The sequence below is a fragment of the Daldinia decipiens genome (assembly GCF_022478715.1).
Source record: "Daldinia decipiens strain CBS 113046 unplaced genomic scaffold F4813scaffold_1, whole genome shotgun sequence".
Classification (NCBI taxonomy): Eukaryota; Fungi; Ascomycota; class Sordariomycetes; order Xylariales; family Hypoxylaceae; genus Daldinia; species Daldinia decipiens.
This window is the reverse complement of record NW_026054544.1, coordinates 48,977-75,948: the sequence shown is the minus strand read 5'-3', so window position 1 is coordinate 75,948 and position 26,972 is coordinate 48,977. Positions and strand designations below refer to the sequence as shown.

The window sequence follows — 26,972 nt, the reverse complement described above, 5'->3', positions numbered from 1 at the left end:
TAGATCGCCCCGAAGAAAGTAATTATAAATGATCACTTATATAACACGAATTCTACGAGCTAAGGTACTCAAGCCGGATTTAAGAAAGAATAGCTATAGTTATAGGTAGTTGTCCTAGTGAACTACTTCGTATTGATTCCTTTTTCGCTTGTCCATTATTTTACTGAGCTTCTATTTTTGAAATAAACCTTACGGTCCGTAATATATCACGGAAGAAGAACCTCTATTACTAGTACACACTATCTTAGTGTATAGTTACGGGTTTCTTGAATCGTACCTATCTAAGTTACTAGACTCCAAGATTTACAGATAGATTAGCTTAATGCAAGTCTTGTTTCTAAGCCTCATTCTTATCTATGTCGAGTCAAATGTTGTCAATGCCGTGTAAAGGTTAGGTATAACATAAGACATAATGGCAAACAAGCAAGAAAAAAAAGAAAAGAAAAAAGAAAAAGAGGTTTGATCGCGTATGCATGATACTCAGTCCATGTCCCGATTAAGAAGTATCCCGAACGAACGGACGGTCAAGCACGCGATTCCGCGGTGAATGTTCGATAGGCCATGGCTACCGTCCCTTGCATGGGCCCGCGCTCAGCGCCAATCACATCCTGTTTAGGTCGTAGATTTATCTCGCGAGAGTGGAGAGCAAGCATTGAGAATTTGGAGTTGACAAGGGTCTTTAATATTGGTCCAACGTCAGCATCCAGGTTCTAGGCGAGATCTTCGCATCATTCCACCCATTCCGACCACGAATCAGAGCTGTCCAAGCTCGGAAGCTGTCTGCCTATTAGAGACTGATTAAGACCCAAATGACGGATCGCGAGCCCAGCCGGCCGAGTAGACACGAGAACGCCAAGTTCTCACCTGCCTTTTTCATATAGAGAGCTCCTAGTGCTGAGCTCTTTTTTTCATCGCGCCGTTCGGTTCGTGCGATAGAAGATACCATAGTAGAAAATGGCAGGATTCTAGCTCTTAGGCATGGTCCAGGTCTATGGAAATTACGCCATGCAATCCCAGGAGATACCGATGTAATCTGTATGCGTGATGTTGATGTTTTCCTTGGTAATACCCCGCCTCGCTTTCCAGCCTTAGCTTCTTTGTTCGTAGCTATTTGATGGTGCCCTGGGCCTTCTCTTTCGTAGAGCTTCTTGTTCAACCTTACCCACCTGTCTCGGTCAAGTTGCCTACCATAAGGTTATAGGTCGGCGTAGAAAGTAGGTTGTCCTCGTTGTGCCAACGTCAAGATGAGGCTTCGATCGCCAGCAGTGGTAGCTTTAGCTGCCCTGCCTACCGTCTTCGGTATCACGCCCGAGTCTATGCTCGCTGCGAACCGTTATGGCGCTGCTGCACCAAACCCCAGCGGTGTGCGTATCCAATGTTCCACGACGGGTTTCACGTAAACACTGACCACTTAAATAGGACTTCGCCCTCTACACTGTCTCAAACTACACGTTTGAGACCAAGAAGAGATCATCGCACTGGAACAAGCTCGACCTGAAGACCGGCGAAATCTCCGTCTGGTATGAGGGCTCTGATATTTCAGAAGTCGTGTTTGTCGGGTCCAAACCCACGAGTATTATCTACGTCAATGGCACGAACGCAGAAGACGACGGCGGCATAAGCTTGTACTCTGCCGATGCCGACTCCCTAGAAGATGCCAAATTGATTACTTCTCTACCCGCACCCTACTCGGGTCTCAAGGCTGTCAAGACCGCATCCGGCGATATTCACTTTCTCATGTATACTAAGGCCTATCCTAACGGTACCGCATACAACGAGGCATCTGCGAGCACACCAGCTAGCACGGCTAGGATCTACACAGAGACTTACGTTCGACATTGGGTGAGTACATCGTCAGGATCGTCAGGAAATTTCATCGGCGTCGGTAACTAATAATGATCCTTAGGACACATGGCTTGATGATAAGAAAAACGCCGTTTTTGGCGGTGTGCTGAAGGAAGACAATGGCTCCTACTCATTCTCCGGGGATTTCACGAACTACGTCTCCGGCATTGCCAATGTCACCCGTGCCGAGAGCCCCTACGATCAGAGTGACGAGAGTGATTACGATATTTCGCCTGACGGCAGCGGTGTTGTCTTCCTGACCAAGGATCCCTCGCTTCCATTAGCTAATTATACCGCTGACGTGATTTACTACGTACCGTTCGATGGCACTTCGAAGGACGCCGTTCCGATCAACGCCAGAGGTACGACGAGGTATCTTGAAGCCCAAGGCGCAGCCACGAGCCCTAGATTCTCGCCCTGTGGAAAGAAAATCGCATACTTCCAGATGAACGGTATTTACTACGAGTCAGACCGTAATATCGTCTACGTTGCCAACGCGGACTCGGAGGATTTTAACGTGACTGCACTTGCGCTAGACTGGGACAGGTCGCCAGACAGCTTAGCATGGTCTAAGGACTCGGAGACTCTCTTTGTCGCCGCTCCAGATCTAGGCCGGGAACGTATCTTCCCTGTTCCTCTTACCGCCGGTGACTCGTATGTACCCAAGAATATCACCAACGAAGGAGTGCCTGCTGCTTTCTACGTCTTGCCTGACGATTCTATCCTCGTATCGGATTCCAAGATCTGGACGAGCCGGGATATCTACACCGTTTCGCCGGAAGGTGATGTTATCAAGACATATTTCCAAGCTAATCTGGTCGACCCTGCTCTTGCCGGCCTTGGACCGGAGGATGTATCCGAGTTCTACTATTCGACCAACACTTCCGAAATCGAGCAGCAAGCCTGGATTATCTACCCAGAAGGCTTCGATGAGAGCAAAACTTACCCGTTAGCTTTCATCACACACGGCGGTCCCCAAGGTGCCCACTTCAACTCGTGGAGTACGCGGTGGAATTTCAAGGTTTGGGCAGACCAGGGCTACGTTGTCATTGCACCAAACCCGACGGCGAGTTCAGGTTGGGGTCAGAATTTGACAGATGCCATCCAGGGCCGATGGGGGCTATATCCATACTGGGACCTCGTCCACGTCTGGGATTACGTCAATAGCACTCTGAAGTATGTCGATACGGAGAATGGTATCGAAGCCGGCGCGTCCTTTGGCGGATATATGACAAACTGGTAAGCTTTTAACTTTCGAAAAGCTAAATGGACCGCATAGATACTAACGGGAACCCCCTTTAGGATTCAAGGACACGAGCTTGGAAGGCGATTTAAGGCCCTCGTGACGCACGATGGCAGCACATCAACGCTGAACCAGTACGCTAGTGAGGAGCTGTGGTTCATGAACCACGATTTCAGCGGTCAATTCAACTCGAGCGGTTTGGTACCGGGCTCGCCGTACTATGAATGGAACCCCGTGTTGTACGTGGACAACTGGGCGACGCCGCACTTCGTGGTCCACAACTCGCTAGACTTCCGGCTGCCTGTTAGTGAAGGCATCCTTCTTTTCAACCTACTCCAATCGAAAGGCGTGCCGAGCAAGCTACTCAACTTCCCAGACGAGAACCACTGGGTCTTGAAGCAGGAGAACAGTCTGGTATGGCACACCGAGATATTCAAATGGATTAATCACTATAGTGGTATTAGTAATTCTTCGAGTCCTTATTAGGGCGAGATGCGATTCATCTGGGATTGAGACAGTTTCGTGAATCCCGTAATACCTACCTACCTAATTAAATTAGACATTATTGTTTGATGAAGCGACATTGTGTGTATGTGACTCGTTACAAAAGTACCTCACTCACATAAAATGACCAGTATGTATGTCCATCTAATACATTACGTCCGGGGTAGTGCCTGATCTAAAAGGTGTTACGGACAACGGAACAGAATTTAATGTTTTTGTCATGTAAGAGTATCGATCCTAAGGTTCCTTCCAGCGGTCTTCTTACCTTACCTTACGTACTTGGCGACTTCCCATTAGTTATAATTTTTAAAGTTCGCTATTTTACCTAACACCAGGTGCGAATCACATGGTTATGTAGTGCAAGTACCTAAAGTAGATGTGCCTACCTCATAATGTAATTGTATTGGTGAAGGTAAGAACCTTATACTGTGAAATACATAGGTAATTTTAGAAATGTTAACCTTTTAGTTGCTGTTTCGCAGCCGCTGCCAACTTTCATTTCTCACCAATAATCCATTCGTTACAGACATTAGCTGTTTCAACAGCTACAAACGAACCTTAAAACCCCCCCACGCTCGCTAACGCTCTTTGTAAATTAGCGGGACCCCAATCCCCAAGGGAAAGGATCACCAAGCTTTTGTCCCTGTAAATGTCCCTGTAAATGTCCCCTGTAGATCAAACAGCGGAATACTCCATCACTCCACTTCATCCAGAACTGCTAGGTACAGCAGAATCTCATCGCCAAGATAAAACTGTCTAAGGTGTTCGTCCAAACCTCAGCTGTCGCATTTCCACAATGCATGGTAATGATCTTCATAATCCACTTACCTACTATGTAGAACCAACAACCCGTACCAAGTAATCAGAAGAGAATGACGACTTTCTTCCCTGTTGGACCACTAAAAATATCCCTCTATGTTGTCCATTGGCCGGGGAGCAACGGAGCCGATACAACACAGTCTCTCGGATTCTTGTTCATTCACACACGTTACTTCGACTTCTGAACCGTACTCGAACATTTTCAGTGACTGACTTCGTTCTACGTCAGTATGTACGGATTATGGGTCCTACGTACGATCCAACATAGCCCCCTCCATCCCACATTGGCTTCTATGTATCCAAGCTGACCAAGTAGAGCATAGAATACGATGGGATATGCTCTTGGTTGCGATCGAGTATTGCCGTACACTTCCTCGGCTTCGCCGTTGGAATCATGTCCAGTTTATTCACTCCACATTCGACGCTATGGATCGAGCGAGCGCCAGCAATAATCTTATATGTGACAAAGCCAACCGCATATCTTCCTTTCTACGTCAAGTGATATTACGGAGGAACTGTTTCGGATGCTCGTAATCTGCATGACTAGTCAAGAAAAGTAAAGAACAACAGGATTAGATCACTTATGTACATATGTATGTACATATGACAGCCGCTTCCCCTCGACGATCGGTATCCTTCGAGGCCGGGGTACGCAACATGATCTTCATCACAAGTGGTCCGTGACGGCTGCGGCTTGAGGTGGACAAACAGAAACGACTCGGGTAATGATTTCTTATTCTCGTTGCTGTATACTCAGGGGCTTGGTTACTTGTCGAAAATCCCTACTTCGTAACCGCGAGCGGTACTCCTACCTAAACTTTCTTCACTTCTTTTACTACATTGCCGGACAATGAATGGTTATGCGGTATCGAGGGCCTCGCTCTCCCATGAGGAGAAGCTGTCTCTCATCGACGATAGATCTCTCTCAGATGTAGACAGTGAAAGTGCTCGCGCGGATCTCGACGGTCGTTTCTCGGGTATACAATGGGCTGCCACAGCAAAGACCTACTGCAACGGCCTACGCTTATCATCATGGAGCTCGTCGATACTTCGAACAGGCATATTTCTTTTGCCTAGCTTTGTTCACCACCGGTGTGCTCGCGAGCGGTTTCGAGCAGAGAAGCTTCACCCTACCGCGTACCTCGACGGAATGCGAGGCCTAGCTGCGTTGTTTGTCTTTTTTTGCCATTACTTTTACTCTGCCTTCAGGATAGCAGAAGGCTGGGGCTTTGACGACGCCAACTACGAAATATGGCGACTACCGTTCATCAGGCTCCTCTACAGCGGACCGTCCATGGTCTGCATATTTTTTGTTATTTCAGGATACGCCCTTTCATTAAAACCACTTAAACAAATCAGAAGTCGTTCTTTCGATGGTTTCTCACAAACCATGACCTCATTCGTCTTCCGTCGCTTCTTTCGTTTGTACCTCCCGCCGATGATCTCGACCTTCGGCGTGTTGATCCTACTTCGCTTCGGCTTCTACGAGATCACTAGAGGCTATTCCAGTGATCGGAAATACATACACAATGTGATAGAGCATCATCCCATTTTAGAAGAGACTACCCAGAAACAACTACGTCACTGGATGAAGGAGATGTACAATTTCGTTCACATCTGGGGTTGGGAGAAGTTTGGTGGCGCGACCGGATACGATGTCCACCTCTGGACGATTCCAGTGGAGTTCCGGTGTTCAATGATGCTCTTCCTAATAATATTCGGCACAGCTAGATTACGGACCGGCGTACGATTTCTCTGCCTCTCCTTCCTTATGTGGTTTATGCTTCGTAGCGATCGATGGGAAATGGTTCTATTCCTCTCGGGGACGGTGATCGCCGAATTAGACCTAATCCGCGGAGCCCACGATTCGAACACTCAATCGTCTTCTCCCTTGACGTTACTCCCACTCGAAAAGACACCAGACACTGTCCCTGAAAAACGGGGCCCGTGTAACTACCTATGGATTTTACTTTCCATCCCGGCTCTCTATCTGATGTCGGGTCCGGACGCCGGACCCGCTGGCGTACCCGGGTGGAAATACCTCGGGACGCACATTCCGGAGTGGTTCTCGGATAAGTACCGGTACTACCAGATGATCGGATCGATCGCATTCGTGTTTTGCGCAGCGCGATCGATCTCCTGGCAGCGTTTTTTCAACTCGCCCGTTGTACAATACTTCGGGCGCATTAGCTATGCGCTCTACCTTATGCACGGCCCTGTCACACACACCATCGGCTTCATGATACAGAAACGCGCCTGGGATTTCACGAGCACAGACGGTTCCATGTATAACTGGGGCTGCGTGCTCGCGGCTACTTTCAACATCCCGCTCGTCATCTGGGCTGCGGATGTCTTCTGGCGCGCTGTAGACGCGCCGACGGTTAGATTTACAAAGTGGCTTGAGACTAAGCTATCTATCGAGTAAGGAGGGTTATATGTGACACGTAGGAGTGCCGCGGGTACGGTTTGCTTTAGGTTTATGTGTAAATAGGTTATTGGGCATTTAATAAATTACTGTAGTAATAGGGCTTTGCTACTCTGTGCTGTGGTCTTATTATTCGTTCCGTAGGTAGTTAGACTACCTAATGATATTCTGGTAAAGGCTAGTTATTGGATTACGTTGTAGACTAACGAATATGTATTTTGTTCGTGATATTAAGTCCTTTAACCCCGATTTAAGGATCTGATATATCCAGATCAAAGTCTAAATGAGGATATCGGAAAATGTTAAGACTGGACGTGCTATTCCCGGCCAGGATAAACGGGTAGGAAATACTCGCAATCGTATTATGTGTTAATGATTATTATCCATGAATTAGAATAACTATTATGAGCTGAGATACACATCCTACCAAGGTAACAAACAATATTGATCAATTATATATCTTGTCATGGTTACATGTTTTCTATCTCAAGATATTCATATCTACTAGTTAAAGGATATTGAAATGTTAGCATCATCGCTAATTCGTAATCTTCCTGGAATATAGGGTGAAATAAGTAATGAGTAGTAAAGAACAGTATATGGATTAGGTACCCAAACGTCTCGCAGCAAGCATTTGTGTAAACTAGCAATACGAGACAGGCGAGATAGAATGATATCAGCAATAACATATAACAATATGCTAGGTTGGAGATTTACCGCTGTAAGTGGCCAGCATAATTACTAGCAACTTAATATTTGAGTTAGAGCTAAGCTACCGAGTCCAAACGTTCTAATTGTGGTCAGATCTTCCGTACGGCGAGTTCCATTTCTTCGCACAGAAGTGTCTGAGCACGATCCGCAATACTTTGACTGCGGTTAGGAACGCTAGGTAAGGTGCCTATAGTTTTCTAGGTTAGATTTCCGAGAGCGCTCGGGAAGTGTACTTGTATTATTGAGCTTAATTAGACTTAATCTTCTGCCCCTTTCCTTCTAATAAGTCAAAGAAAACTGCTGGCTGTCGGTAATAACATTGGGCTGGACGGCCGTGTTATTACTATGTTATTATTAGTGATTGTTATATTAAAACATGAATTCCGGAGAAACAGGGACTCTTGATTACACGTGGATGTTTCTACTATTTACCACGTTGGACAAACGATATATACATAAATCCCATCACGCTGCTATTGCTCATCGAAGTGATCGGATGTACATTGGACTTGACCTAGAGCCAATTGCTTATCCACGAAGAGAAATATACTATCGCGGATACGGCGGAATCGTGAGACTCGAACAATGGGTTTTATATTGATTGACCTTGGTCTATAGGAAAGCAAGCAGCAAAAGTTCCGGGACGCCCTCTCAGGACAACAAGGAACCGATGTCATAGTACTCAACGCCTCAAAATGCTTGCCAGTGCTACCATGCAATGTCCCCCTTCCAATCCTAATTCGAACCCCATTAACTTCGTCAAGCGTCGTAGCTGCTGTGCTGCGTGTCTCGTATCCCCATCCCCATCCCCATCCGAGGAGCAAGATGAGTGAAGCAGGTATATCAAGAAATGTGTAGTGGCTGTTCTTGATCAGTTATGCCGACTCCTCTTCCCTTCCCTTCCGAACATGTCTTTTCCGAATGGTATGTCGCCTACGTTGAATAGCTCGGCGAAGTTGATCGTTCGCTTCTGACCAGCCCCTTTTCCGAGATGATTCGTAGGCCTTGGCCTGGGTCCTCGCTTGTTGGTGCGCGAGCGAGTCGGGTGAGCGATGGGGACGGCGGAAGACCCTGGGCTAGCGCCATCATTCGTCCGAGTCGAATCTGAGAGGTCCAGGTTCTCCAAATTTAGGTATGGTTCTTGGGGGTATGGGTGTGACGCCCGAAAGGTGAAACTGTCCTGAGTCGGAACGGAAATCATTTGCTGTTCCCCCGCAGGAGAGTTGACGGTCGACTGATGGGCAGACGCGGAGACAGACTCTGGCTGCAAGTGGGGTTCGTTCCGCATCGCGGACATATGCGTTTGGCTACCGGAATGGTGGATTTCGGGTGATGATGCTGGTTCGGGCTTTTCTACTTCGTCCTCGCTCTCCACCGTTTGGGGCGATATGTCTCGTCCGTCTAGACGCTCAGTCGCCCACTTCCGGATTAGCCACCCTTCGCCGTCGCTGACACCAATGTTCGACTTATCAAGAAAGGCCAGGAGGTCATCCAAGCAATCTTGGTATCCATCGGCCCGGGCTTTTGTCTGGGCGGCGACTGAGGTTTTATAGAGCTTTGTAACGGATAACGCTGCGGCCTTGAAGGAATCGAGTAGTTGTTCGGGTGACTCACAACCCGCGCTGTTCTTGGCTGGCGAAGACCCCCTCAATGCGTCCATTGTAGAATTATGATGTATGGTTGACCGGCTGGTCGGGCAGTTTGACATAGATGTGCTCGAACGGAAGGAATTCGAAGTTGATTCTAGCGAGAATATAGCCGTGGAATAGGATAGTAGTCAAAAGGATTCAAGTTGGATCTTGCTTGGTCTTTTTCTGCGTCGGGTTTGGTGGGGGTGTGGATTAGTTTGTGGGTCGAAGCCGGTAACAAATGGAAGATGCAGGTTACGTCGTATTGCCTGGACCGACTTGACGACTTGTGATGACCTTATTAGGGCAATGAAACAATAAGATAATGAAACTGACGAGTCAAGTTATTGTAGCAAAGATGAAAGGCGTATATTGGTATAGGTATATTAAAGACAGCAAGCTTGCGAGATTCGAAATGCTACGTGTTGCGGTATTCGTATGCGGTTCGTTGTTGTTGGGTCCTTATTCCCTGAGCCTTAGAGCCTTAGAGCCTTAGTCTTAAAGCCTTAGAACCTTTGAGTCAGATGATTCCGGATTGATGACCAACAGGGTCTTGGTGGCTACCTAGTTATGGATCTTGGGACTACCCGGCTGACAGGTAGACCCGAACTAACATTTGAAAGAACTAACCAACTACCTAATTTACTTAAGGTTACCTACCTACATACATATGTAACCTAAGAGGTTAGTTTTGTAACACTTTCCTTTAGTCAAGTACGTACATATGTACCTACCTATCATGTACATTACCTTGTAGGTGATCTTATATAAGCATGCCCGGAGGTGGATTAGAACAATATGTCCGACTCACAAGGACAGTACTAATATTTTTTGCAGGCAAATCCCCGGGTACTGCACCGGTTTCTGTCTAGAAATGGCATCTGAAAATGGCACCGGCCCGTCAGGAACCCAACCAATCAATAATACGAAAATCTTTAGAGGACAAGATAATGTCACTGCATGCTACGGTTAAGTACGTAATGACATATAAATGCATATACGATATTACATACCTATGTATTGAAAAGTTGTGAGGTGAGTATCCGTGGGGTTGGAAGAATATGTACCTAGGTACTTTATCTTCTAGGTAGTTATTAGGTACATACCTACCTAACTTAAGGTAAGCTTGATATGTACCTCTTAAGCTACTCCCTGTAATAGATTTTCTGTTATTTAGTGTTAATCGTGAGAGGAATGATTACGAAAAGAACTTTAAATTCATAAGACGGAGACCTGGGAAAGATTACAAATTTAAGAAGTTCTACTGAAAAAGAGTACCTTAGGTACACAAGTTCACCCTTGTCCGTTGCGGCTACCTTAGATTTCAATTTGTCGAAGCTTAAGTATCGACGCCCCACTATAGGTCCACTTTTAACTAGAGATACTCTTGCCTGTGATCTAATTTCTATTCGACGGCTCTTTTCTACCTTCACTACATTCACACAACCTTTTCAACTCCAATCCAGCCTCAAGCACATCTGTTCTTGTCTCTGGCTGCTTTATTGCCGACACTGTATTTTGAAAGTCCACATATCAAAGGGTTTAGCAACCTTGGACTAGGCCACTTTGTAACGCTGGTTTTACTTTTGCACTAGGCGTCGTCTTAATTTGTCGCGTCGCAGTCGCGTAGAGCACTTATCGCGATACATCTCTCAATATGGCTCCGCCTCGCCCTCGGGCCAGTGCGGCCGATACAGACGCGTCAATGTCCGATGCGCAAGAGCCTGTGTCTAACCACGTCGAGGAAATGGTAAGTTTTAAGTCTATAAAATTCCGATAGTATTCCACTTGCTCTGTTGAGCCACTACTTCTCATCCGTCGTCAGCGCCGATACTAACTAGCCTATAGGATGTTGATGAAACACCAGATCAGACCGACACAGATACCAATCCCAATACCACTGCAAGTAGTGTTGCCGGTGACCAGATCGCCGCCGATGGTCGAAAGAAGCGCTCAGAAGCCAACCAGCTTCGAAGAAGCATATTTGGCAAGAAACATGACTTGTTAGGCGAGTCTAAGGTATGAAACAATCTAAACGTATCAATTAAGATAAAAGTAAAGCTTAATCAGCTTGCTAACTACAATACAATAGGAGGATGACAGCATTCGAAGATTTCGCTACTTGTTAGGATTGACCGACCTCTTCCGACATTTCATCGAAACGAACCCTAACCCCAAAATCCGCGACATTATTCACGAGATCGACCGTCAAAACGAGGAAGCCGATAAATTAAAGAAGAAAGGCATTCGTCAGGGTGGCGCAGAGACTGGTCGAGCTCGTCGTACAGAAGCTGAGGAAGATGAAGAGCTACTCAAAGATGAAAAAGAAGGTGGATCCGCAGAGACTGTATTCCGCGAATCGCCAGCTTTCATTCAGGGCACAATGAGAGACTATCAAATTGCTGGGTTGAATTGGCTCATTTCTCTGCACGAGAACGGAATCTCGGGCATTCTTGCGGACGAGATGGGTCTGGGCAAGACACTGCAAACCATTTCCTTCCTAGGATACCTTCGTCACATCATGGATACCAAAGGTCCTCACCTGGTCATAGTGCCGAAGTCTACTCTCGATAACTGGAAGCGCGAGTTCTCTAAGTGGACACCCGAAGTCAATGTCCTAGTTCTACAAGGTGCTAAAGAAGAGCGACATAACCTAATCAACGAACGTTTAATTGACGAGAAGTTTGATGTCTGCATTACGAGTTACGAGATGATTCTTCGTGAGAAGGGGCATTTGAAGAAATTTGCCTGGGAGTACATTATCATCGACGAAGCTCACCGCATCAAGAACGAAGAGTCGTCTCTTTCACAAGTCATCCGCTTATTCAACTCTCGAAACCGACTTCTTATTACTGGAACGCCCCTGCAAAACAACCTTCACGAGCTCTGGGCCCTTCTAAACTTCTTGTTGCCTGATGTCTTTGGTGACAGTGAAGCCTTCGACCAATGGTTCTCTGGGCAAGATGCAGATTCGGAAGTGGTTGTTGAGCAACTCCACAAGGTCCTACGACCCTTCCTCCTACGTCGAGTTAAGGCGGATGTTGAGAAAAGCTTGTTACCGAAGAAGGAGATCAATCTCTATCTCGGCATGTCGGAAATGCAAGTGAAATGGTACCAAAAAATCCTAGAAAAGGATATCGATGCTGTCAATGGTGCCGGTGGCAAGCGGGAATCTAAGACTCGACTACTTAATATTGTCATGCAGCTAAGAAAGTGCTGCAATCATCCCTATCTTTTTGAGGGAGCTGAGCCTGGCCCGCCTTATACGACCGACGAGCATCTGGTATACAATTCAGGCAAGATGGCTCTACTCGACAGGCTCTTGCGAAGATTGCAGAAACAGGGCAGTCGCGTTCTAATCTTCTCACAGATGAGTCGTCTCTTGGATATTCTTGAGGACTACTGTGTATTCCGTGATTTCAAGTACTGCCGGATTGATGGAGGCACTGCTCACGAAGATCGTATTGCGGCAATCGATGACTACAATAAACCGGATTCGGAGAAGTTCATTTTCCTCCTCACGACTCGAGCTGGTGGTCTTGGAATCAATCTGACGAGTGCCGATATCGTTATCCTCTATGATAGCGATTGGAACCCCCAGGCTGATCTGCAAGCTATGGATCGTGCCCACAGAATTGGGCAAACCAAGCAAGTAGTTGTCTACAGATTTGTCACAGAGAACGCCATCGAGGAGAAAGTTCTCGAACGAGCAGCGCAGAAGCTCCGCCTTGACCAATTAGTTATTCAGCAAGGACGTGCTCATCCAGGAGCCAAGGGTCCAGCAGCTAAAGATGAGCTCCTTGATATGATTCAGCATGGTGCAGAGAAAGTTTTCCAACAAAAGGGAGCTACGGGGATGGCTGCTAAGGGTACAGAGCTTAACGACGAAGATATTGACGAGATCTTGACCAAGGGCGAGAACCGTACCAAGGAACTCAACGCCAAGTATGAGAAGCTTGGTATTGATGATCTACAGAAATTCTCTTCGGAGTCGGCCTATGAATGGAATGGCGAAGTGTTCGGGAAAAAGAAGGACATTGGCGTGAATTGGATCAACCCCGCAAAGCGGGAACGCAAGGAGCAATCCTATTCCGTCGACAAGTTCTACAGACAGGCTATCTATGGTACTAGCAAGGCGGAAGCTAAGCCTAAGGCTCCCCGAGCGCCAAAGCAGGTCGCAGTCCATGATTACCAGTTCTACCCCCCGCGACTCCGTGACCTCCAGGATCGAGAAACCGCGTTTTACCGTAAGGAGATTGGTTACAAGGTCCCCTTACCTGACGGCGACGAAGACAATCTATCGGAACGAGAAGCCGAACGTGCCTTAGATCAACAGGAGATTGATAACGCTACTGCCCTCACCGAGAAAGAACAAGAAGAGAAGCAGACATTGTCGCTTCAAGGTTTCGGCGAGTGGAACAAGCGTGACTTCCAGCAGTTTATCAATGGCTCTGGCCGCTACGGACGCCATGACTATGAAAGAATTGCTGAAGAAGTTGACAGCAAGACTGCCGCCGAAGTTAAGGCCTACGCTAAGGTTTTCTGGCAACGATATACCGAAATCGCAGATTACAACAAGTACTTGCAGGTGATTGAATCCGGGGAGGAGCGTATGCGCAAGACGGAGCATCAGCGCAAGATGCTCAGGAAAAAGATGCAACTATATCGAGTTCCACTCCAGCAGATGAAGATTAATTATTCCGTGTCTACGACGAACAAGAAGGTCTACACCGAGGAAGAGGACAGATTCCTTCTAGTAATGCTGGACCGATATGGAGTCGATTCCGAGGGTATCTACGAGCGAATTCGTGATGAGATTAGAGAAAGTCCTCTGTTCCGATTCGATTGGTTCTTTCTTAGCAGGACGCCTATTGAGATCAGCCGCCGCTGTACTACACTGCTCACTACGATTGTGAAGGAGTTCGAGGATGCACACCCGACCAAGACAAATGGGGTCAACGGCAAGGGAAAGAGAGAGCCCGATGACGAGGAGAATGATGAGGACAGCATCCTTGGAATGGCCCCCGCCAAGAAGAAGTCAAAGACCGGTGTCAAGGTATGCTATTAATTAATTGGTAATCATAGCTTAATTCGGACCGACTACTAACACAGAAACAGAACAAGGCCCTCGACAACGTCAAAGGTGGCGGTAGTAAGACTACTTCTGCTACGCCGTCCACTCGCGCGTCCAGTGTGGCTTCTACCAACTCAACACCCGCGGCCAAGTCCAAGTCCAAGGGAAAGAAGAAGTAAGCGGCTGTCGCTGATTAAAAAGGAGCGGACAAGATGTTTTTTGGTTGGCACTTCTTTCGTAGACCTTGTTTTCACAATGGCATCATCGGACTATGGAACGGCAAGGGGAGTACGTGTACAGGCGTTTTTATTGGTTGCTTTCGTCACCGGACGATGAAGTCCACGAAATTAAGCTGTCTCGATAGATGGTCTAAAATGTTATCCAGTTCCCTATAGGGTCTGGCGAAAATGAAAGTCAGGGGGTGTTTGTACCAAAGCTTGACAGCGGCGGTCAGGATTGGACAGAGGTAGCAGCATGTTGCACTTACAATGTAAAGAAGGAGCCACGACATAGCTATGAAAGTGCTTTTCGAAAGGTTTGCCGTGTGTACGTACGTAGCTAACCTAGTCCTTATGTGATATTGCGAACCATTCATAGTATCGTTACTGACAAGTGATACCATTCCTACGCATATTTCAATATTGTCATTTCAGGATGATGGCCATCTTGCTACGCTAGACCAATAATCAAAAGTAATATTGTGTCTTAATCAGGTATATTGGTTAGAAGCCTCGAGCTACTCTCTGCCTCCTTATACCTAATCCGGAGCTCTCATTTATTTTTCTCTTTCCTACCTAAGCGACGAACAAAAACTGTCGGACAAAACCCTCAAACGCCGAAGCCTTTCCCGGATGGATGGATGCAAGTTCTGGCTAGAAGAACGCGGAATAATAAAAACGAGGACACAACGCCGGATATCTTCCATCCCTCCCTTTCTCTCTCCCACTTTCTACCTCGTAGCAACGATCAACGCGTGTACGTATATACGCCACGACGGAGCGGCGGGATGATTCGGGGAGGAAGAATATGCGGGGCTAGAAGAGCTATACGCTACGCGCGTGTTCTTATTATAGCCTGTTGTCGCGCTCGCGCTCGACCTCGTACCGGAAGTCGAAGTATCCCTTATCGAAGTGGTGGATACGTACATAACCGTCTTCTCCACCGCTGGCGTAGCCCTTGCCTGTGGGGTCCGCTGCTACAGTGTTCTATTGGGTTGTTAGATGTGATTTCTGAGTACTCTAGGCTGGGTAAAAGGTAAAACGTACCAAAGGTCCGAAATGGCCCCTTACACGACCGATCTCATCCTCGAAAACCTTGTGGTAGAAACGCGCCTCGAATTTTCCTTGGCGAGCTGCGGTCGTGGTGACGTCCATGGCGGCCTGTCCACCACCTAGGATAACGTAGTCCTTATTCGGGGTAATGCATGCGCTGTTAAGGGGGGTGTCCGTCACGTAGGTCTTGAGGGGCTCGAGGTCGCGCGCGGCTATCAGTCGGGCGGTCTTGTCCTTGGAGGCTGTGATGAAGTAGGTGCGGTCGGGCGACCACTGGAGGTCTGTCACTTGCATGTTGAGCTCGTGGATGGGGACATTATCGAGTAGCTCTCCAGTCTGTCAAGGTGGCATTTGTTAGATCTCGTCATCCATCCCTTTACATATAATAGCTGGCTTCGCGGCTTACCTTAGCGTCATACTGCGATACGGAACCATCCTCATGTCCTGCGATGATGTACTTGTTTAGGTAGCTCCAGCCGGCAACGGTAGCTTTGCTCTCATCACACACGATGGTCAGGACGCGCTCGTCGCTCTGCTCGGCGTCAACTTCTAACACGACATCTAGAACCACGATAGTTCCGAGATGACCCATGCGCTTCTCGGTGACGCCCAGCAGCTGGCGACCATCGTCGCTGAACTCGACGCGCTTGACAGCAGTGGGAAATTCCCAAGTCTTGAGGCAACGGCCGGTCTTGATCTCCCACAGGCGGATGGTGTTGTCGGCGCTACCGCTTGCGATGAAGGTCGACGTCGGGTCTACATCTACGGTCCATATAGCACCCTGGTGGCCCTTATATGTACCTAACCGTTCGCCATTATGCGAAAACCACACGCAGATCTGCTGGTCCTTGGATACGGAGAATAGCAGGTCGCCATCGGGGTTGTATCTATAGAGGGGAAAAGCGGTTTAGTTAGTCTAGCGAACTTGTCGCGGGGCAAGGTTCTGTTTATGCTAAGAGAAGCATACCTAATTTGGGTCAAGGCCCTTTCCTATAGAAAATTGTTAGAGGGCATCATATACGATATCAGGAAAAGTGATCTCTTACGTGGCCTGACAACAGAATAGGTCTCATATTGGCGGTGTTCTGATCTGTATCTCGTCACCAATCTTGAGGTTGGTTGTATGGAGTTTTTGAATGATTTGTGCGTGGGGCAAGATTTCGCGGATTTTCTGATAACCTATCAGCATCTGGACCCCACCAACGTTACTCATCGTCACGTGAGGGGCTATACAAAGGCTTGGGATTCGTGGTAGCCAATCATGATTTGTAAAACAGCACTTATCCCAGTAGGTACCTAGGTAGGTACCTAACCTAACCTAACCCTGATAAGTTTATCATGTACCTAAATTTAATCTCATCTACGCATGTACATAGACGTACCTGTCTTAGGTACCAAGCACTTTCCATGTTGCAATGAGAATTAGATGAGCAGAATATCAGGTGAAGTGGATTGCTGCTTCCGTATGAAAAACAGGCTAGACTACGCGATCAGGACAACGTTTGAGTCATCTCAGATAAAGAGAAATTTTAAGCTTAGAGCTCGGTAGAGGGAAAGTGAACTTCTCGCTAAATAAGAAAACTTGTAGTGAGCCACAAAAATGCCTCTTATACATACATGAACATGCACTTATAGACAATGGAAGCTGTATCCTACCACTCCTATTTTGCTTCGAATATATCATATTATTTATTATCTATTTTATAGGTGATCTTTGTTTGATTCCTATTATGGGTTATTTACCTAGTTAGCTACATCTTTTATTTCTTATGACCATTTATTATTTATAACTACTCGATGTTGTGGGCATTAACAATCGATTCGATTACTGTTACTTCAGATCCTTCTGGATTACTGACACTGGTATTGTAGTAATTGTACAGTACTTATCAGCAAACTATCGTATAACTTGCTAGCTTTGGGACTAGCAGCTATGACTCTAGCCATTGCAAGCATCAGTCGATGCCACTACAATTTTCACCCTCTTCCAAGTCTAAGTCCAAGGCCAAGGCCAAGTCCATCCGCACAATTCATACTTCGGCCGGTCACACGCGTTACTACTAGATTCGTTATAACCCGGCCGACTAAAACTCCGCTTTGCGGGTCCCGAAAAGCCTGCAGCTTGTCAAATTGCTTGTCTAATAGTTGCGAGCTCCCATTTGCGGTTCCGGTCCAAGCGAATCGCTTATATTTCGCTCCCCGGATTTCAGCTTACTCTCAACAACGTGCCCGACTCATCACGTCTGCAAATACCCGTCGAGGGTTGTATCAGCTGTGTTGCACAAGAGCAGGCTCATCTAATTACGCCTCAGTGGGAACGGCGCAACGGCATTGGCCACTTGTCTCATTATCGCATTTGTCGCGTGTCTCTAATAGACATTTTTCAACGAGCTACCCCACCATGACTGCGATTAGGTTAGATGGCACAGCCATTGCAAAGAAGATCCGCGAGGGACTGGCTGTTGAGATAGTCGAAAAGCAAAAGTCCAACCCCAAGTACCAGCCATGCCTCAAGATCATCCAAGGTTTGTAATTGCTATACCTCCATACTCCATACTCCATACTCCGTACTTCCATAATTCAGACATAATAGGTACTAACCTTGTTACCTCGTATAGTCGGTGATCGATCTGATTCTTGTATGTCTTAATCCGGGGTTTCTGACTCAACCACCGTAAGCAACCTGTGCCGCAGCTAATTCTCTCACCAGCAACTTATGTTCGCATGAAGCTTAAGGCCGCTCGAGAGGTAGGAATTTGAACTTCAGCATAATGCCCCACGTATAATACCCCTAACCTAACCATTGTGACTCATGAAAGGCCAATATTACCTGCGACCTCCTGCATTTTCCTGAGGATATTACCGAGGCCGAGCTCTTGGCACAGCTACACGTCTTAAATAATGACTCTGCCGTGTCCGGCGTCCTAGTTCAGCTGCCCCTGCCCAAGCATGTCGACGAGTACACCATTACCTCCGCCGTCGCAGATGAAAAAGATGTTGATGGTTTCGGTACCAGAAACATCGGTGAGCTCGCCAAGAAAGGTGGCCACCCATTTTTTATCCCCTGCACTCCCAAGGGAGTCATGGTCCTCTTAGAGGAAGCAGGCGTGGACCTGAAAGGCAAGGATGCTGTGGTTCTTGGCCGAAGCGACATTGTCGGTAGCCCGGTCAGTTATCTGTTGAAGAACGCTGACGCAACCGTCACTGTCTGCCATTCTAAGACCGAAGGCATCGAGGAGAAGCTAAAGAAGGCAGATATCGTCGTTGCCGCTATTGGTCAGCCGGCCTTCGTAAAAGGAGAATGGCTCAAACAAGGCGCCGTGGTTATCGATGTAGGAACCAACTACGTCCCTGACGCATCTAAGAAGTCAGGCCAACGGCTGGTAGGTGATGTAGAATTTGAGTCGGCCTCCCAGGTCGCTTCCTATATCACACCGGTTCCCGGTGGTGTGGGACCTATGACGGTTGCTATGCTATTGCAAAATGTTGTCAATGCAACTTCCATGTATTTCGATCGACAAAAGCAGAGGCGTATCGTCCCGCTTCCTCTCAACCTGCGTACTCCAGTCCCCTCTGATATCGAGGTTTCGAGGTCACAGCCGCCGAAGCCCATTACGCGAGTCGCAGAAGAGGTCGGTATTGCGCCTCATGAGTTGGAACCCTATGGCGCATATAAAGCCAAGGTGGACCTCACCCTTTTAAAGCGTCTAGAACATCGACAAAATGGTCGATACGTCGTAGTTACAGGTATCACTCCCACGCCGTTAGGTGAAGGGAAGTCCACTACGACCATGGGCTTGGCCCAAGCACTAGGTGCGCATTTAGGTCGAATTACCTTCGCCAATGTCCGACAGCCGAGTCAAGGTCCTACCTTTGGCATCAAGGGAGGTGCAGCTGGCGGTGGGTATAGTCAAGTTATACCCATGGATGAATTCAATTTGCACTTGACTGGTGATATCCATGCTATCACCGCAGCGAACAACCTTCTTGCCGCTGCTATCGAGACTCGTATATTCCACGAGAACACGCAGAAGGATGGCCCCCTTTATCGAAGATTGACGCCGGCAAAGAACGGAAAGAGGACTTTTGCGCCCGTCATGTTCCGCCGATTGAAGAAGCTAGGAATTGACAAGACTGACCCTGAAGAGCTCACCGAAGATGAGATCCATCGGTTCGCCAGACTAGACATCGACCCGGAGACTATCACTTGGAGGCGCGTACTAGATGTTAACGACCGCCACTTGCGCGGTGTCACTGTTGGTACTGCGCCAACTGAAAAGGGGCAGAGACGAGAGACCGGGTTTGATATTTCTGTTGCCAGCGAGTGTATGGCTATTCTAGCAATGAGCACGAGTCTTTTCGATATGCGAGAAAGACTGGGTCGAATGGTCGTCGCTACATCGAGGTCAGGAGACCCGGTCACTTGTGATGACATAGGAGCCGGCGGTGCATTGACAGCCCTTATGAAGGACGCCATCAAGCCAAACTTGATGCAAACATTGGAGGGAACTCCCGTATTTGTGCACGCCGGTCCTTTTGCTAACATTAGTATTGGGAATAGCTCTATCCTTGCCGACAAGATGGCGCTCAAGTTAGCAGGTACAGAGCCCGATGAGGATCACAACGCCAAGGCAGGATTTACTATCACTGAAGCTGGTTTCGACTTCACTATGGGAGGTGAGCGATTCTTCAACATTAAGTGCCGTGCCTCTGGCCTAGTACCCGACGTAGTCGTCATCGTTGCTACGGTTCGCGCCTTGAAGGTGCATGGTGGTGGCCCACCCATTGCTCCCGGTGCGCCGTTAGACCCTGTGTACAAGCAGGAGAATGTTGAGATCCTCCGAAACGGTTGCGTGAATCTCAAGAAGCATATCGAAAATGCCAAAGCCTATGGTTGCCCCGTTGTGGTTGCTATAAATAAGTTTGCTACTGATACCGATGCTGAAATTGCTGCCCTACGAGAGGAAGCCATTGCTGCCGGTGCCGAAGACGCCATCCTAGCAAACCACTGGGCCGAAGGTGGTAAGGGTGCCGTAGATCTTGCTAAGGGAGTCATTGCTGCTTCTGAAAAGCCAAAGGACTTCAAGCTACTGTATAATGTGGATGAGGGCACTATCGAGCAACGCATGGAGAGTATCTGCCAGAAAATGTACGGCGCATCCGCCGTTGAATTTAGCGAGCTTGCCCAAAAGAAGATCGACACATACACGAAACAGGGCTTTGGAAACCTCCCAATATGCATCGCCAAGACGCAATATTCGCTCTCCCATGACCCGAATCTTAAGGGTGCGCCGACCGGCTTCACCGTTCCAATTAGGGATGTGAGGATGGCCGCAGGTGCAGGATATCTGTAAGTGTATTAGTATGTTCCCGTATAGACAAATAAGCTAAACATGAGTAGGTACGCTCTTGCTGCTGATATCCAGACAATTCCTGGCTTGCCCACTGCTCCGGGGTACCTGAATGTCGATGTTGACACGGAGACAGGAGAGATTGATGGACTCTTCTAGATGCTAGACAGTCATCGGTGTCTGCTTATACACATTCTTTATAAACAAGACCTAGCGTAGATGCGGTACGAATAGATATCAACTAGCTAGACGGAGAACTCTATGCATTTAGATAGCTTCAGTGGATTCAACCACGTAGGAGCATCGGGACAGGAGAGGTATACTAGATACGGCGACTTGAGAGCCGACGTTTATTATACGAAATACCTTCAACGGTAGTGTATGCTGCAGGACTATCTACTACGGTCATACACGCCCAATATGGGTGGTAGGATACTTAGAAATAAATGCGATGAATCAGGTACTTGTGGAATTTGATTTGCATGTTTATTGTATATTTATTGTAGGCACTACGAGCCAATTTTGGCTCGGGTGTTCCATTATAACTTATCTCTCAGCATATTTATTATACTAAGGCTCTCTAAACATCCTCACTGATGAATATTAGGTACCGTATTCACTCCAAGTTAGACAGGTTAGGAGTAATAAAGATTATTGATTCGCTATCCTCGACTGACTACCTTCCTAGTGACCAGCATTATTATGCCTCCTACTCTATTCGACTCACTTCGCATTCGCATTCGATCCAAATGCTTTCCTACACCCCCCCCCCCCCTCCCCTTCTCGCTTCCACATTTCTCTTCCTAACCCTACGTCGTCGCGGTAATTCTGTGGACTACACATGCATCAAGTATGACATCGCCTCTCTCTCTCTACCCTGCGCCCCTTTCTTCTCCTTCCTAGGTATCTTTCCAATAGATATAATAGGTAGCAATGATGTTGGTAACTTAGTGGTTCCCGCCAGAAACAAGAGAAGAAATATGTGCTTGCTTGTAGATAGAAGCTTCTATCACACAGGGTATTGGCACGTTTGCTGACCTGTCTGTTCTATTTTGCAGTATCGAATTCTCGCCGGTATTAAATAAATAGGTAGGTGTGTACGTTTTACCCCGTATTGGTATCCATCCATCCATGCTGCGCTGCCTAGTAGGAGAGAAAGAAGATGACAATGATATTGGTAGTCGAATTCGTATCTCATGAGTCATTCGAAACTTCATCTGCCTATTGTGGTCTGTTTTTTATCTTCTCTGTCTGCTGTCATTTTAGAATGCTGCTGCGGGTTTTGGATCCGAGTATGCCAAAAATCAAGCAAAAGGGTCGAATAGTTTCAGAAGAAGTAGTGTATATGGGTAGAGAAATGGGAACGCTAAAGCTAGAAAAGTCTAGCTTTCCAACGGGTATCCGCCCCCATCGCACCATCGCTCCAAGTCAATAGTATGAGACTGTATAACGACCACGCCTAGTTGTCTGCTTTGCATATTAGGTTAAAGCCGACGAGATGGCTGGCTTCTTAGCATCAGGTTGTTCTGAACCCGTGCTCCCAGGCCCTTCATCCAAGTTCCTCTTTTGACCAGCGATTTGGTCGACTACGCCTGCACTAGGTGGTGCAGGACTACATATATTGGGCACCGGCGCAGGTGCAGATGCAGGCGCGACGACTTTGCTATAGTGCTCGTGTTGCCCAACACCTCCGTTGCTATTGGCAGGTCCGTCCTCCCGCAATCTCTTATGTCCGATTTGATCAACGACGCCTGCGCTAGGTGGTGCTGGAGTAGACATGTTGGGTGTAGGGGCTTTAACGGGCTCTGGTCTGTCGGCAGTTCCTTGACCATAGTTGAACGCATCATCGTGTGGTCGTTTCTGGCCCACGATTTGATCAACAACGCCTGCACTTGGTAGCGCTGGACTAGAGACATTGTGCATTGGTGCCGCCGGTACGCCCGGGCTTGGCAAACTTGGTGTACCTGTTGACTCCTTGCGGATAACAGAAGGTCGACTTATTGAGTTTACCCCTGGGCGCGAGATACCCATCGGGGTTGGACGTTGGATTGAAACACCGGGGCGGGTAACTGATGGCATTGGTCTTGTACTAGTTGCCGGGATAGTTTGTGAGGGCACACTTGGTGCTGTTCCTTGACTAGTTTGAGCTATCCCCGTTGTAGGAGTAGGAGGCTGAGTTGGAGCCGGTGATGCGGATGGAGCTTGGATTGCCCCTGAAGGCGGGGGTTGTACCTGGAGGCTATGCGCTCTGCGCGCATCTGCAATGATCTGCGTGACAGACTTAACCATTAATCTGTCTGCCTCCTCCCAGCCTTGAATCGGTCCAGCATTTGGCAAACCTTGGGCTCGGTTAATAGCCAAGTCCACAATAGCCTCTGCTTGGTCTGTCTTCTTTCTAAGAGCGACAACCATGGTACCCCTAAAGTTCCTGATTCTGCGTTGTATTTCGGCTTCGAGCGTGGCCGCAGGTGCTGGACTTGGCGTTGGCGCGCTCGGAGTCGGCGTTGACTTCGCAGCAATCGGTAAAGCTGAGGCGGGAGCGGGAGAAGCAGAAGTTGCCTGTTGTTGTCGCTTCGCTTGCATTTCGGTAATCATATTTTGTACCGCGTTAAATAGTGTTTTTTCGACCGATTCAAACCCAGGAGGCACACTGGTGTGGACCGATAACCCTCGCGCACGATTTATGGCCGAGTCGATGATTTGTGCAGCATGGGGTGTCTGCTTCGAAATAACGTTTAACATATTTCCCCTAAACTGAGCAATGGCTCTCTCGATTTCTGGTGATAGTGGTGGTCGAACTATGTTCTCAGGAATACTTGAAACCTGTTGCCTTTGCTGGTATTGTGAGGGAGGTTGCGCAAGCGGTTGTTGCACTGGAGCTGCAGGTAGTGCCTGAGTGTTCTGTACTGCAGGAGCTTCTGATTTGACGGGAATACTAGTTTGGGGGGGCGGTTTCGCGTAAGGCGAGCTGTAAGTACTTTGCTGGGCGTTATGGGATTGCCTGGCCAGATACCCGGGGGGCAATTGTGCAGGTGCGGGAGATTGCGTCGAGTAAACCGGCTGGACGACTGGCTGGGAAGATTGTGCTGAAAGGGGCTGAGGAGGTTGGTATCCCGTTGGTATCTGCTTTGTGTCATTGGTATAGTGTGATACATTATGGCCGTAGTTGTAGTTGCCCGCGGGTAAGTAAGATCCGTTTTGGTAATACTGTGTTGATAGCTGCGAGTGAAGGTGAGCTGATCCAAGCTGTCGATCTGGTGAGCTTGCTTTGCGCTTCTTTCCAGCATCAAGTTCAACGCCGGGAACACGAGACCAAAGTCCGGTTCCCTCGGCCTTCTTGAAGGCTTCGTTCCCAATTAGATTATGCCGAACACTACTTTCCCATCCTTTTGTCTCAGCAGAGAAGTAGAACCATGGATATTTTGACATGATTCTCTTGTAGATCTGCTTTAAGGTTAGGCCGTCTGGAGGTCCATTTGTTAAGGCCTCGTCAATCAGAACACCATAATTCTTAGTAGGTTTCTGTAGCTGCTCCTCGGTGAAGTCCTCCTTTCGGAGCTCCAAAGGCGGCGACTTCGGTCGGACCTTCTTCTCTTTCTTTTCCCTCGCCCGTCTCTCAGCATCGGAGCCTTCTTCGCCTTCTTCCTTTGACCTTCGTTTGTTATACTTTCTCTTCTCCGGCTTATCCCCGTCTTCGGGGGCAGGATTCTTCCTAGGCCGGCCTACCGGTCGTTTGATCTTCTCGTTCTGTCCTTGCGGGTCTTGAGGGATTGTCTTCTTGGAGGTTTCTTGCATCTGCTTCTTAAGCAGTCGTCGTTCCCTCTTTGACATTATCCCATCCTTGGGCGGTCGTCCTGGACCACGCCGCTTCGGCATATCAGGATTCATAAATTGGGACTGATGCATGTCCTGAAGTTCAGTGGAGTTGATCATGCCAATATTCGACTCGTCTACTTCGTCAGATTGTAGCTCAGTTACTCCTCGATCGTCACCTTCTTCGTCTTCTTCGCCTTCTTCGCCTTCACCCTCGCCGTCGCCATCTCTTTCTCCATCTCCTTCATCAGACCCGACGACAGGGGTCGGTACATTCTCAATCTCTGATAGCTCTTCGCTTGTGTCCCGGAAGTTCTCATGGTCGGAATGTTCAAAGTCAAAGCTCATCTCTTTGCCTCCAATAGACATACGTTTGCTCGAAGTCTCTTCCTCGTGATACTCCTCGCCGCCTGTCTTACCTAGTTGAACACCGTTGAGGATGAATGTGAACTCTACATCTTTGATTTGAAGACGATCTCCGCTCCTGAGGGTAACTGGGTCGTCGAGACCGTAATGCGTGTCATCGCAGAAAAAGCCATTCTTGTGTAGGGCAACAGCTTCAAATACGCCTCTCTTCTCATTAAACTCGATCTTAAGATGTTGTCTCGATATACCGCGAGTTTTACTTGCGATATCCGGCCCGGGAGAATGGATACCCACGAATGGAATATGAGAGGGCGACGGTTGTAAGGTGCCTAAATCTACAGCGGCGGCTCCGGGGGTGTGGGAAACATATTGCCTGTTGGACTTGACATGGTCACTTTGAGCGTCTTCGTCACCGTTATGAGACCTATTCGCAGAACTTGGGCGGCGTTTCTTCACAGGTCGTACATTATCTTCACCATCCGACTCAGGGCCTAGCATGCCACCTTCTTCGCTCACATAGGATTTACTAAACTTCCCGCGGTCGACGTTGAGGGGCGTCGGGGGAGGCAATCCATTTCTCGCGTTCTCTTCCACTTTGCGTCTGTAGTTCAATTCCCTCTTCTCATCCCTCCTAGCTTGATCCATGGCCCGTTGATCGCGACCAATAATGACAGCGTAAGTAGTCATCTGAAAAACGCTATCGGCAAATTCTATCCTGGCAAAAGATTCTAACTTTTGGCTGGCGCTAGTCGATGTGCGGTCGCCGCTTGTCGTCACAACATCACTTTCCTGAGGAGTAAACGAGGCCTGCAAGGAGACCTCAGAGGGGGCTACAATGGAGGGCCCCTGATTCTGGAAGAGAGTCGAACTAGCCTGGGCGATATTCATGATATAGGCATTGGGTTGTACAGTGCCCTGGGTGTGTCGCAAGCTGGAAGACATGTTTCGAGACGAGAAGTCCATGCCTGCAGGTTCGGGGTCCGTAGTCGCGACAGCTTCTACCTGGTTGCGCGATCGCTGTGTATTTTCTAGTATTTGGCTTCGATCGAGGTTCATAGGAAAGGTATCTGTAGCTTTGCCCAAGTTGGCAGAAGCCAGATGGACGGCCGAGGCGAGCTCAGAGGCTCTATTCGTAACTGATAGAGGCCCGGTAGAGAGGTCGGGAACATCATCATTATCGCCAATGTTCACTTGGGTCGCAGCCGGTGTAGAAAGGGGGGAGACGGTAGGGGGCGAAGGCATTGAATGCATGTCTTGAATATCATCGCGGTAGGTATCTTGTTGAGCCGAAAAAGGCATCGGCGCATTCGCATCGGCAGTGGCAGTGGCAATAGATGCGGGATCTGGATCGGCTGCGGGCGGCACGCTTGGCGGCGGAGAGCCATGATGTACTACTGGTTGACGACCAGGATAGGTCGCGGCAGCTATGGACGAAGTCATCGCTGTTGAATTGAATACAGCTCCTTCGTCTACGGCGTGCCGGTTTAGGGATTCGTTAGGAAAATGGTATGGAGAGTTGAAAGTGGGTGTACTGCCAGTAGAAGGGAACGGGATTGTTGTGACCGCCTTCCCGCAACGTAAAAAAAATACAGCAAATGCTAGGTTAATGGCTTCCAATGGCTCTAATGGCTCTAATGGTCTGACAGTGCCAAACTTCTGATTTGATTTCCCCGCCAAGGCCCTTTACAGCCACTAACAGCCACTAATCTATAAAGGTGCTGGTGCTTTTTCCGTGCAGATTCGGGTAGAGCTTGTTGGCTAACTGTGATTGGCTGTGATTGGTCAGTAGGGGGTGAACTAATCGACGCTTTAAAGCTGCTAACTTAGTTTGGCTTTTAGCTTCTGCAGCAGTGCAGCAGTGCAGCAGCTCCTCGAACTCTATGGTCAACTGCACTTTATTTTTTGCAGCTGTTTCCAGTCTC

The 26,972-nt window shown here is 48.1% G+C and overlaps 7 protein-coding genes across 7 annotated transcripts; 4 read left to right on the top strand and 3 right to left on the bottom strand.

The window, feature by feature from the left end:
* Positions 1 to 792: 792 nt before the first annotated feature.
* On the top strand, positions 793 to 3,669 carry F4813DRAFT_340944 (alpha/beta-hydrolase). Its single transcript, XM_049241255.1, has 4 exons — positions 793 to 1,364; positions 1,420 to 1,842; positions 1,907 to 3,084; positions 3,148 to 3,669. The coding sequence occupies exons 1-4, from the start codon at positions 1,245 to 1,247 to the stop codon at positions 3,572 to 3,574; spliced, it is 2,148 nt and encodes a 715-aa protein (XP_049104488.1). The 5' UTR covers positions 793 to 1,244; the 3' UTR covers positions 3,575 to 3,669.
* A 1,365-nt stretch (positions 3,670 to 5,034) lies between these two features.
* F4813DRAFT_437 (acyltransferase family-domain-containing protein) lies at positions 5,035 to 6,913 on the top strand. Its single transcript, XM_049248486.1, has one exon. It carries the CDS (start codon positions 5,262 to 5,264, stop codon positions 6,834 to 6,836), a length of 1,575 nt encoding a protein of 524 aa, XP_049104487.1. The 5' UTR covers positions 5,035 to 5,261; the 3' UTR covers positions 6,837 to 6,913.
* A 905-nt stretch (positions 6,914 to 7,818) lies between these two features.
* On the bottom strand, positions 7,819 to 9,705 carry F4813DRAFT_340940 (uncharacterized protein). Its single transcript, XM_049241254.1, has one exon. It carries the CDS (start codon positions 9,253 to 9,255, stop codon positions 8,419 to 8,421), a length of 837 nt encoding a protein of 278 aa, XP_049104486.1. The 5' UTR covers positions 9,256 to 9,705; the 3' UTR covers positions 7,819 to 8,418.
* An 892-nt stretch (positions 9,706 to 10,597) lies between these two features.
* Positions 10,598 to 14,500, top strand: F4813DRAFT_377 (SWI/SNF family of DNA-dependent ATPase). Its single transcript, XM_049245188.1, has 4 exons — positions 10,598 to 10,925; positions 11,024 to 11,194; positions 11,268 to 14,231; positions 14,294 to 14,500. Exons 1-4 carry the CDS (start codon positions 10,833 to 10,835, stop codon positions 14,426 to 14,428), a joined length of 3,363 nt encoding a protein of 1,120 aa, XP_049104485.1. The 5' UTR covers positions 10,598 to 10,832; the 3' UTR covers positions 14,429 to 14,500.
* Positions 14,501 to 15,093: 593 nt separating this feature from the next.
* F4813DRAFT_373 (eukaryotic translation initiation factor 3 subunit I) lies at positions 15,094 to 16,761 on the bottom strand. The gene is made up of 5 exons (XM_049244765.1): positions 16,567 to 16,761; positions 16,488 to 16,510; positions 15,927 to 16,407; positions 15,515 to 15,856; positions 15,094 to 15,454 (listed from the first exon to the last, which is right to left on the bottom strand). The coding sequence occupies exons 1-5, from the start codon at positions 16,591 to 16,593 to the stop codon at positions 15,317 to 15,319; spliced, it is 1,011 nt and encodes a 336-aa protein (XP_049104484.1). The 5' UTR covers positions 16,594 to 16,761; the 3' UTR covers positions 15,094 to 15,316.
* Positions 16,762 to 17,096: 335 nt separating this feature from the next.
* On the top strand, positions 17,097 to 21,635 carry F4813DRAFT_340935 (formate-tetrahydrofolate ligase). Its single transcript, XM_049241253.1, has 5 exons — positions 17,097 to 18,045; positions 18,139 to 18,159; positions 18,231 to 18,268; positions 18,340 to 20,870; positions 20,922 to 21,635. Exons 1-5 carry the CDS (start codon positions 17,454 to 17,456, stop codon positions 21,028 to 21,030), a joined length of 3,291 nt encoding a protein of 1,096 aa, XP_049104483.1. The 5' UTR covers positions 17,097 to 17,453; the 3' UTR covers positions 21,031 to 21,635.
* Positions 21,615 to 26,661, bottom strand: F4813DRAFT_340932 (uncharacterized protein). The gene has a single exon (XM_049241252.1). The coding sequence runs from the start codon at positions 26,488 to 26,490 to the stop codon at positions 22,351 to 22,353; it is 4,140 nt and encodes a 1,379-aa protein (XP_049104482.1). The 5' UTR covers positions 26,491 to 26,661; the 3' UTR covers positions 21,615 to 22,350.
* Between the last annotated feature and the right edge of the window lie 311 nt (positions 26,662 to 26,972).